This window comes from Tubulanus polymorphus, chromosome 2, assembly GCF_964204645.1.
Source record: "Tubulanus polymorphus chromosome 2, tnTubPoly1.2, whole genome shotgun sequence".
NCBI classification, from domain to species: Eukaryota; Metazoa; Nemertea; class Palaeonemertea; order Tubulaniformes; family Tubulanidae; genus Tubulanus; species Tubulanus polymorphus.
Genome location: NC_134026.1, coordinates 28,630,278 through 28,642,909, shown reverse-complemented (window position 1 = coordinate 28,642,909; position 12,632 = coordinate 28,630,278). Strand labels below are relative to the sequence as shown.

The 12,632-nt window shown below is 36.1% G+C and overlaps 1 protein-coding gene across 1 annotated transcript; it reads left to right on the top strand.

Moving 5' to 3' along the window:
- The first annotated feature begins 2 nt into the window (after positions 1-2).
- Positions 3-3,301, top strand: LOC141898648 (delta(24)-sterol reductase-like). Its single transcript, XM_074784669.1, has 8 exons — positions 3-247; positions 387-648; positions 738-856; positions 1,140-1,406; positions 1,610-1,750; positions 2,087-2,284; positions 2,604-2,785; positions 2,889-3,301. The coding sequence occupies exons 1-8, from the start codon at positions 53-55 to the stop codon at positions 3,040-3,042; spliced, it is 1,518 nt and encodes a 505-aa protein (XP_074640770.1). The 5' UTR covers positions 3-52; the 3' UTR covers positions 3,043-3,301.
- Positions 3,302-12,632: the final 9,331 nt, after the last annotated feature.

Genomic DNA, 12,632 nt, shown 5'->3' with positions numbered 1-12,632 from the left:
GAGCTGTCAAATTAATGCAAATTAATCAGTTGAACATTGATCTCGCTCGGTGATGGCTTCCAGAACGCTATCGGAGAGAATATTTGAATATATTCTCGTGAATTACAGATGGGTTTTTGTTTGTATATTTCTGCTGCCCATTTCAGTCGTTTATGATGTATTCTTCTACTGTAGAAATTACTTGATTTTCAAATTCAACAGCGCTCCAAAACAACACGACAAAAAAGTCAAGAATGTGCAAAAACAGGTGAGATTTATCGTTTTTTAATCTTAGAGATTGTAATTGTAATGATAAGAATTTCACTTTGCCACAGCCATGACTGTAAGACTTAGCAATTCGGTTAGCAAAGCTCGAGAGTTGCTTTACGAAAATTTGAAAATTCCAGGTCAGACAGTGGGTGGACGATGGTTGCCCGAATCAGATGTGTACAGCGAGACCTGGTTGGATGACGGTCAGCTTCAGAGTTGGAAAATACAAGAAACACATGAGAAATATTGAAGTCAATCTGATTGATATTCTTAATGTCGATGCAGAGAGACAAGTCGTCAAAGTGGAACCTCTGGCGACCATGGGTCAAATTACTGCTACATTAAACCCCCTAGGATGGACATTACCAGTTCTACCGGAATTAGATGATCTCACTGTTGGTTAGTATATCTATGCATAGTCTATTTATAATAATGATATATTATTTGTATTAATAACCATTGTGAATATAATTACATTTTCTCTTCAGGTGGTCTAATAATGGGTGTGGGAATTGAGACCTCGTCGCACAAGTACGGATTATTTCAACATTGCTGCGTATCGTATGAATTAGTGATGGCTGATGGAAGTGTAGTTACATGCAGTAAAGTAATTAACATTACCGATATTGACAGTGTCAAACCAGCAATGAAAAAACCAGAAAAGTTAAAACTTAATTGAAAACTCTAAATTTTCAGTTTTCTACTAAAAACCACAATCGATCATTCTTTGATGAAATGGAGTTTTCAATCATTTTCGATGTTTTAGTTTTTCATGGTGGGTTTGACGTTTGTCTTCAGTCTTGTGAATTTCTCCCTCCTAATTTGAAATACCGGTATGGTTGTCCGAGCTATGATTTTGAATTTAATTTCATCATATTTCTTATTTACAGGATGAAAATCCCGATCTTTTCTATGCTGTTCCGTGGTCGTACGGAACTCTTGGGTTTTTAGTTTCCGCAGAAATCAAGATCATTCCCGCCAAAAGATTCGTGAAAGTAGAATATAAGCCGGCGTACTCATTAGAAGATGCAGTCAGTTTATTCACTAGTGAAACGGCTAAGAATGAAAATAATGATTTTGTCGAAGGATTGATGTTTTCTGAGAATAACGCTGTTATAATGACTGCAAATATGGTTGATACTGCCGAAGTGAATAAGGTATGAATGAAATCAATGATTATGAAATGTGAGTTCAATATTAAGTAGCATGACCTCTTTCTTGCCGGTATATCAAATTTTGATTATGAATCAGTCATGTCTTCATATATAGGGGCATGAACAAGCATGTGTTGAAGTTGGTCAACATGAATTGATAAGGGATATACAAATATATCTAATTTAGCTATGTTGCACTTTTTCAGATAAATCCTATCGGAGAATATTCAAAGCCTTGGTTTTTCAAGCATGTAGAACGTTTTCTGAAAGCAGGCCCATCTGTAGAATATATTCCACTCAGACATTATTATCACCGACATACTCGTAGTATTTTCTGGGAATTGCAGGTATATTTAGAAATTGAATTGATGACTGTACAGTCAAATTCGCTTAGGTGTTCATAGTTGGGACAATCATTATGTCTATGACTTACATTAGTAAATTGACTCGCAAATACAAATTGGGAATCAAAGATAAAGATAATTCATCCAATTGTTATGTACATGGGTTCAACTCTATTCAGATTTGAAGAGCTCAACAAAACTTGTTTGAAAGTCTAAATCATTTGATCATATTACTGTCATGATTTCTACACAGATGATATCAAATATAAATAAAGCAGGCTACTTATGTATTTTTGATGATAACTATTATGTGTGTTATGTGAATATTGTTGATTTTAGGATATCATTCCATTTGGTAATAATCCGATATTCCGTCATCTGTGCGGTTGGATGGTGCCACCAAAAATCTCTCTACTCAAACTGACTCAAGGAGAAACGGTCAAACGCATGTATGAAGAAAATCAAATGATACAAGATATGCTTGTGCCGATGAATGAGTTGGCTTCTGCTCTGAAATGTTTCCATCAAGAAGTGGAGGTAAATTCTTATACAAACATCTTTCTGTCTTATGTACATGTAGTTAGGCATTTGTAAAACGCGTGGTTCTTGAGGTCAGGGTATTCTGATCCTTTCTCGGAAATCAAAGGAATCTCAGGGAATTTGAATGTTTGATGTCTTGATTTTCTCGTCGGTGACAACTGGCGCAAGGGACCTCTTAAGAAGAAACAACCCCACAACCGAAAATATCTATATTCTGATCAGGGAATGTTTGGTCAACAATCAGGGGAAATATCAGGATTGTGGATTCCCTGATCTGTAAGAACCCTGAAGACTGCGTTGATCTTTTGTTTTTTAGCTGTATCCACTATGGCTATGTCCATTCACTCTACCAGCAAACCCCGGAATGGTTCATCCTAAAGGCGATCAACCAGAATTGTACGTAGATATTGGTGCCTACGGGACTGTACCGAAAAAGAAGAACTACAACGCCGTTGAAACTACGAGGAGAATTGAGAAATTTGTTCGCGACGTTAATGGGTAAGAAGCAATCGTCTTGGATATCTAAGTGTGACCATAGATTTGTATCGAATTTTCCTTCTTATGACTTATATCAGAATATTATCGTTTTGTTTGTGATTAGTTTTCAGATGTTGTATGCAGATTCTTATATGACGAGAGAAGAATTTCGTCAGATGTTTGATCATTCTCTGTATGATAAACAGCGTGAGAATCTGAATGCTAAGAAAGCATTCCCGGATATTTATGATAAAGTCAGCCGAGCCGCTCGAGATTAATTTATACGCATAATTTATTCTGTTTGATTTTACTGTGTTGATGTATTTATTTTAATTTTGTACCGATTCATACTTTCATTCCATATCTGTCTCATTGTACAAGATAATCAGGATTTTCTGCCCTATTTTTGTCATAAAATGATTAATTGTTGAATTCCTTTCTTCCTTAAAAATCATATCAGTTCGAAATATGAAATTAACTGATAGAACCATTGAATTCTAACTTGTAACTTAATTATCACGGTTGTATCAGTAGATAATAAAGTTTTTCATACAAGTATATGATTCAAATTTTCTGCTGGTGGTTTTGTGTGATTTGTTTCGTATCAAGCGCTTGATTGCCCATCTCTCTATTGGACTTCACCATCATCTTATCGTCTGTGTATGATTCAATTCGAGGAAATTTCTAATAAAAACATCTCTCACCAAAATGGTTTTAATTTAGACTGATTATTTTCGCATAATAAGTTTATGTCATTACGAACCAATTGAAATGGTATTTGCAAAATAGCTTACGCTGAAAGGTGATGGGTAAAGACGAGCTTCAATTGTTGATCAGGATAAAAGAGGAGCATCTCCGTGACTGCAGTAAAAAAGATCAAACGATTTGTTTTTTTCATTGAAATAATAATCTTTTTAAATTATCAACAATACGAAATCTTTCAAGAATAGTAAATTTGAACAAGAATTGCACATTGTCCTTTAACTCGTGATATTTAGGATAATTATCGTCTGAATAGTTAAACGAATTGAAGTCTCGTTTGTCCATCACTGTAGCTCGGTATTTTCTCTAAAATCAATTTTCTCTGCCTCAAATCTCTGCTGTAGCTATGATTTCCATCGCTACGAAATACAGTTGGTTTTACCTGAAATTAATTAATAGATGACGAGCATGTGTAAAGATTATTTACGAGAACAATTTTCAAGATTTACGTGTGACTGACCATAGAAGCCTTCCGTTCATAATCTGAATCTGAATCAATGTCCATAGGAGGTGAAATCATGTGCGGACCATAATCTGATAATTTAGCTGCAAATCAAGATCAATAAAGGCTTCAAATGTAGGCTTTGTTTAATCTTATTAAGTGATGTCTGACAAATGCATAACTTACAAGACTTGTGATGATCATGTGGTGGTAGTCGCTCCCTCGAATATTCAAACTTAAAACTTTGAAACGGTTGTCTTATTTGAGGAGTTACTGGCGCAATGCCTGGTACGTGCAGCATCTTCTGAGACATTTCTAAAATCGGAGACATTACATTAGTTAATGTGTATAGGAAGACTGAGCCAGTTTGTTAACTTAATTTGCAACCTCACCCGGATTGTCTTCGTTAGAACGCATAACTAAGGCAGATGATCTCATATTAAACGGATAGTTGACCTGATAGGGGTCTTCTCTACATTGTAAGTCCATCCGTGCTTTAATATTACTCGCGTAGCTTGTGTAATTCTGAGGCACCACATATCTGCTCATGTAATTTGAAGAATCATTCGGTGCTTGGTGTTTGAAATCTTCATTAAATCTACGCATATCTGACAAAATTCCCAGAGATAAATCATTAGCTTCACCACCAGTCTCCAGAAATTCTCGTTTCATTCGTTTATCAGTGTTCTCTGGTGGTAACGCTCTGTATTCATACTGGTTTTCAAATGTTTCGTGTCTTCGCGGTTGTAACTCATCATTTAAGGTGAATGATTGCGGATGGAAAGGTGATGCCGGTCGATAACTCTCAACTCTATCAGTCATGTTATATTCTGCAGGTTCAATTATCGAGTAAGCCGTATTTTCAACTGTAGAATAATCATTCAATTGAGGTATTTTATATCTCTTGGCAGATTCTTCAAATTTAGAGTTTTCTAAACTGACTCTTTCAAACTCATTCATCTCATACTGATAGTTATCGTAATGGGTTGACGTTGAGTTATTTTCATCAACTTGTTCCGTTTGTTCTGCTACATCTTTAACCTGATTCACTTGAGATTTTAGTAACTGAGTTTCGAATCTATTGTGCAACATCGCATGAAAAGTCTGGAAAATAAACAAATATTCAAGTATATAACTAGACAAATATAAGTGTCCTGTGAGATGAGTATCGTAGCTGCTTACCAGTAAGACTTTCTCTGGTAGCCAGGGGTGTTTACTAACCAACTGCACTGCTGTCATCTTGGTCAATTCTGCTAATGGTGTTGCGGACAACAGTACTTGAACACTGGTGAAGGAAAGCAATTAATCAATTGATCAACGATTCTTAGTCATATCAATATGCTCGGGGGATTTTGATCAATAGATATTACCTGAAATCATTCAGACACGGAAAACACAACAGGAACAGTTCGTGCTGTTAATTTAAGAAACATACAATATACAACTGGCACTGGCACTGTGAATTCAGTGATCTTTTTTTCAATCTATTACCATAGTTAATTCAGACTTCAGCCATGGTTTCGAAATCCAATTTTTCTTGTCCCACACTTTGCTATTTTTCAATGTCAGTTCAACAAGTTGTCCGATATGATGAACCAAGTTTTCACAGGATTTAGCGAAATATACCTGGAATTAAACAGTATTGGAAAAAAAACTGCTGTCTGTCAATGAATTACCTATACTCCGTAACACCCTCCTCTTACAATACCTGCACTCTGAATTGTTCATCTTCTAGATGTTCCAATGATCCATATAGCTTTGATAAGTTTTGATTGAAAGATCCAGGAAATATATATCTGTAATTAGAGCGCTTATGGAAGACAATTCATCTGTAGATAACAGTCGAATCAGTAACAACTAACCTCATACCTTTCACTAGTTGCCGCCATTGAAGAAGAATCTTTCGGGTGAAATATTAAATAACACGTACAAAACTGTAGACTTAGACCTATCATTTTTTCCACAAGCCTCGTTATATCATCATCCCCTGCTAAATTGAAACTCTGCTCAATAACTATACACGTTCTTTCATCCAAAATCAAATCAGCGAATTGATATTTTCTTCCAGCGAAGATCTTCTCGTAGTCGCGCTCAATGAGAGTCATGTTGTACCTATAGATCCAACGATGTTAAATGAATGAACGAACGAACTTCAAAACTGAAGAAGCAACATTCGGATAGTGATGATTACCTGGATTCAAGTAAATGCAGAAGCTCAGTGTTTGCGGTGAGTCGACTTGAGCACAAAAACTTATACGAATCATCCATATTCCTTTCATTATTAGTGGAATCTACCATAGAGAATAAGATTAAAACCCACCAAAAACCTTTCAAATCTGTATACGTGTAGTCAGTTTTAATTATCCATTCTCCACATCAGTTTGGCTATTCTACTACATGTACTGTTTGTTACTACATTTGATCTATGTTATTTTCTAACTCTCTTACACATTTCTTATGACTTATAGCATATATATTGTAAATACAACTGTGACTTGTAAGCTCCATTTGAGCTGGGCACCAATTTATATGTTATATGTTAATCTAATTATATGTGTATTTCACATAAATACATAAAATATAAAATAATACTACCAGACAATTTATCAAAATCTTACGCATTTATTTTCTTTTTTTTATAAACGATAGATTTCACAAATTACAAACCATTCTGGATCGCAGATGTCTCATCGGTGAATAAACCGTTAGTGAGCGTTTTTAATGAGAGGAAGCGAATATATTGTCTTTCACAGATTTCTTTCCATTGCGAATTTTCGTCGAACTCATATTCGATGACCAGAGCGAAATGAGACCAGGGAAAATCAGCCGATATTTGACTCCCACGTAATATTATACAGTTACTACTGTCGATCCTAGGAATAACACACATTTTAGGACATTTATCATCAGGTGTGGGGCAGGTTATTAAAATATTTTGATACCTACAATTTTAGTATCTGTTCGCCTTTTATATGAAGTGGCGTTTTGGCGGGTTTGATTCCTTCCAGTTTCTTGACACTATCCATGATTGCTTCATCTAGACTTGTTATATCACGTCTTACTATTATCATAATCTACAAGTAAGGGCATTTTGATACAATACGTAGGAGTACATCATGGGTTAGAAGAAATCCGTGTATTTGTTAGATATTCGTGTATTTTGTTACCTTCGGATCGAGATCTGAAGAAGAACGTTTCTTTCGGAACCAATCGCTGATATATTTGCACATGACTGCTAACTTGGGATGAAGCTCTTGTTTGGCAGTCATTTCATGCTGCACATGTAATAATCGTCTTTGAATAGGATCAAGAATTTCGCCAACAAGAGAACAATGCTTTCTCTATAAAATGAAATAGTTTGTATGAAATCTTAAATTTTGTAACGTTTCCGAATTGTGCGAGTTACGTACCTGGAATTCAGTTAGATGGTTGATAGCTGACTCGAGACAGCAATGAACTAAACTATTAGACGTATTTATCAAACCATGCAGACCGACAGCCGCTCTGTATGTTTTTATATAAGGCTCTAAAATATAACCGGGATTGTTTACATCCTAGAAATTCATCAACATATTTTATCATCAATGATTCGTACGATACCTTGTGAGGCAGCATCTTTCATCGTTTTCTCGTGTTGTTTGATGATGAATCGTGTTACATCTGCAGTGAGACCTTCAACTGCGTGAGATTCGGGCATTATTTGATCCTTTTGCAGCAGATTTAGAAACAATTTCGCCATATTCATCAGCATCGCATAGGCTGATTTTAATTCATCTGCAAAATGGGATTCAATCGCGATTCACCATAGAGGTCTATCAGAAGCGTAATTTTTCGTAAAGATGTTGAATCTACCTGTTAATGTCACATCTACGAGTTTATACTTATGTCGCCTTTTCTGTCGTTTACGCGGAGATTTTCCCGATTCTGGTGGATTGCGATTATCAGTGTGTTCAGGTTGTCCTATAAGAAATGAATTATGTTTTTCAGATAGGAAGGGTTACAAAGAATACTAGTTTTAAAGACTTCTTATTAATATATATATATATAAGCGTACGCTTTGCTGCGGTGTCTGTGGGAAGTGATTGATGATTTTGTTTCTTGTCGACGTTTCGTGGTACAGTTATAGATTCAGTTCTTCGATCTGTCTCGCGATGTCTATTGATCCAAACTTCAGCTGGGTTGATGCTATTATCACTTTTTAATGATTTGTATTTGACGACGACTCGACTGTCCTCAGAGACAGTCGGTTTACTATTCCCTCTCCAATCTTTCACGTTAGGATCAAAAGCTGCCTCATCACAATTCGTATCATTCGAAGAACAGGAACGCTTAATTTCATTTTCATTATTTTGCGTGTTTCTGTGTTCCATGGGTTGTGTTCCATCTTCAGTATAATTATCAGTAATATGACGCTCTGATTTCACTAACACAGGTGTTTCTGAAGTCATTGTCTGAGATTCAGGCCGAGAAAATCCGTTATGAATTTCATTCTTAAATCTGGTGCCTCCTATTTCTGTAAAAGATTCCAATGAACTTTTTGAAACTTTTTTTCCAGTTCGCATCAGGAGAAATAAATCTAGTGGATTGAAAAGTTTAGTTTTGGACTTGACTGTCTTGTCTTTAACGCGGTGAGTTTCTGATATGCAGTTCTCTGTAGATTTGATTTCAGCATTTCCATCTGTCGAACCCTTATTTGGTGGCAAGTAATTTATGTTTTTCTCAGTCTCGGGATGATGCTCATATGAGAAATCTGATTCAGCATCGCCGGGATTTTCTGCCGCCTTATGAAAAACTGCCTCAGAAATGTTCTGATCAATACTTTGTGTCGTTTCCCAATCTGGATCTTTTACTGGTAGTTCAAAACGACTCCTCCCATCAGATGTACTATGTAAATCTCCTGGAATAACATGGCTCTGCCCATCGGAAACCCTGCCCTTCTTATCAGACGTAGTATCTAGTTCTCCTAGATGAACATGGCTCTTCTCATCAGAAACCCTGCTCTTCTCATCGGACGTACTATCTACATCCCTTGGTTTAACATGGCTCTTCTCATCTGATACAGTAAGTAGATCTTGGCTGGTCTCATCAGAAATTTGTTCAGAACTTTCTTTACTAATTCTAGACGAATCATGAGGTTTATCGTTAAGTTCTGCAGAATCATTTTCCTTATTGACACACTTCATTATTTGAGCACTGGTATTCTCTTCAACTTTATCTAACATATCACACATGAACTGCTTCAGAATTTCAGCACTAATATTCTCTTCAACTTTATCTAATATATCACATATGAACTGCTTCAGCATTTCAGCTTCACATTTAACAGCTTTCTCCTTATCTAGAACAAGCAACTTCAGACAATCAGTCGAATTATTACTGAGTTCTTCAACTGATTCTGGGAGTTGTTTCATCTCAGTTTGATGATCTGCTAAATCTTCATTTAACTGTATTTCAATGTCAGGGATTGGTTGATGATTTGCAGTGGATGTGGATTTGTAGTGGAACTGTTGCTGACTAATGTCCTGTTCTTCTCTGTCAGTTCCCAGACTGATAGAACTTATTGTCGTTGAGTCATCAACTGTGAAGTCGCCCTTTAACTGTATGCTGTTGAGATCATCGATACATATTTGACCACAGTCTGAAGCAGATAGTAAACTCACTTTAATATCTTCATTTTCAATAGATTCCCCTTCATTTGACTGTATCTTACAGTCATTAAGATTGCTAGCTAGTATTTCACACTGAAGTTGTCTATCAGAAGAATCACTCTGGCCCATTCCATCACTAAACGAAGGACGATCTTTATCAAAACTTTCATTGCATTTTATATCCTCTCCATGTTTATCACCACTTGTGTCATCATTAGACTCACACGTTCTTCCTGGATCTAGTTTACTTTCCTCAATTTTCTCGGATTCCTTATTTGAATATTCTTCAAGATTATTCACATTTTGGTTTTCTTGTCCCATTTCGAGATATGTCTTATCGGCTTGTTCTACAAGTACACTTGAACAAGTATCATCTATCACTGGAAGGAAAGCTTTCCCGGAGGATTCAGTATGATTGCGTGCTGATGCGCACAATTTAGCAGGATCTTTGCACATGTCGAGTGGGACATTAGCCTTGCATCGAACTAAATTCACATTTTCATCAGAGGCTTCCATTTCAATATCTGGAGAATCACGTTTAGACTGGAGATCAGTCTTATTTGCGCACTCATTTTTTGATTTTAGCGACAACATTTCCTTGAGTTCTTTAACCGATATAGAAAAAGTTGAAAGCTCTACAAATAGAGAAGGTCATTGATGAAATACTCTGTCATTGCACACTTCTATATGTTGTGTATGTTTTGTATTATCCCTAGTGGTTTCACTCCTGATTACTCAATTTGTCTCTTGGCTCTCGGCCTGGATTATTTCATGATTTGGTTTTAACCTCAGTATTCCTGAAGATAACTATTAGGATAAAGTTGAAACGTTGAATACCCGGCACACTACGAGTTCAAAGGGATATGTCAGACTTTATTTTTCGTTCTTAGTGAGGGATATTGAAAAAAATAGGTGCCAGGTATCCATGAAAAGATGATCATATAGTAAAACCTTTTATCTTTACCGGGTAGCTTAAATGTCACTAGTTTCTCTTCTTCTAAATCTATGAACGATTTTAAAGCATCATCAGCTATAACGCTAGTTGACTGAACGGTTTCTTTATTTGGCTGGACGACGGTTTTTGCTACATCTACTCTATCATGGGAACATCTGAAGAAGAAATGCCTTTATTATAATAACATAGTGACATATTCTAGTCCACAAGTCGGGAGATACTTAGGCCTACTGCATTTGATCTTCAGATTCAGTAAGGTCGATGTAGTCAGCTGGTTCATCAATATTCAGACACTCAAAATCTTCTTCAACAAGATCAGGCAAATTTCCATCCTTCCATGTCACTTTTGTGACTTTCTTGATACGCTAGAAAGCGACACAGACACTTCAGTAAATGATACATCTACGTGTTGTGAAACAGGGGTTAGTACTGCTGCTGCTTACTTACAGAATCTGTTGTTTTTGAAGATGCATCGTCATGTTTAGAAGTTGCATGAGATGAATTTGTCATGCTGCAATTAAAGAATGATACATTTTTTTATTTCAATAAACAAAATGGGCCTATAGATCCACAAACAATTTTACTCGATCAAACACATCGGCCATGCCTTGATTGAAACAGTTTTCTTTTGTTGCCAGAAGTGCTAGATTTTGAAGTAATGTTATTCTTTTTCAAGGGAAGTGCCAATTTCTTCTGAGTTCCTGAACTTTTGACATCTTTAAATTTCACAAAACTATATGTTTTTTTCCCTCTGATCGGTGTACCTGAATAGAGAATACATAACATTAATATGTCTTGTCATTCTCATTAAAACCCTAGGCCAATAACCCTAGTAACTTACTAATGTACCGGGCTCCAGTATAATGGTTAGGTCCTGACACATCATTCTCAAAACTATAAGAAAAGTAATTTGAAAGGTATAATTCAAAATGGAGAAATTAAATCTATAGGCTAGGCTTATAAGTAATTAAACTGCACTCAAGGTCAAGGGAAATCTATGTTCGAATCATGCAATATAATTTCGTTTGCAGTTACCTGAAATTTCATATCCATATAATTACCGTACTGGTAATTACGGTCGTTTTTGTGACATTAGCATATGGATATCAAAAGGACAATTTGGAAATATTTTGAATACAATGAAACATATTTTCACCTTTCATCATAGCATATCTTTTTGTTAACTTTTTTGGATGAATTTTTCCTGTAAGTTTCTAGTCTAGTGATCAATTCGGCTTCAAGAATTGCTTCATTATCAACCAGAACATTTTCATATGGTTTGGCTGGCGAAAAAAAAACAAAATCTACAAAAATGCAGTGGTGTTATTTATTGAATTCGACTGAATAAGGATTTACAGAATTTTACCTTTTTTCCAAGGACATCGGTAAATATTGTCTTTTAATGGATCATTATTATCCTCTACAGTCGGTGTAGGAAGAAGCATTCGATTCAGTATATTGACTTTATGCTCTACAACCTTAAATGATTACGTCGTAATGGTAAGTTTTTATGTGTTTTTTCATCATCGACATCATCACGAGTCGGGGATCTTTGTTTAATTTGATCTGATAATTAATTGAGCTTACGGGTGTGAGATAATCCAGGATAGCTTTGTACTGAGGCATTTTTCTTTTTTGCTTTATCAAACGTTGGGTTGAATACCGGGTTATTTTTCAGTGAAATCCCCAGCGTGAATTAGGCCTAGGCCTTTCCTTGAATCACAGAATTTGCGAATAATGGAGTTGGAGGAACTGGCGCGCGAGTTGACTGGATGCGCCTCACTGCGCACACGCGAGCCGCGTACGTGGTCATCAGCAGAGCGTGACGGACGCACGGTGGCGCCAATGGCAATTATTTCATGATTTTTCTCATCCTAATTAATATTAATTTAATCGTCCCTCCCCTGTGAATCAGGATATTCTAAGTAGAACCTCAATGTTTTAGAGCTGTTTATGCGGTTATATCCATTATGGTCGTTTCATCTGAGATTATACTGTAAACTTACAATTGGTTATATCGGGATTCGAACCCAATTCATTGTGTACGTGTAGTCGGTAGAA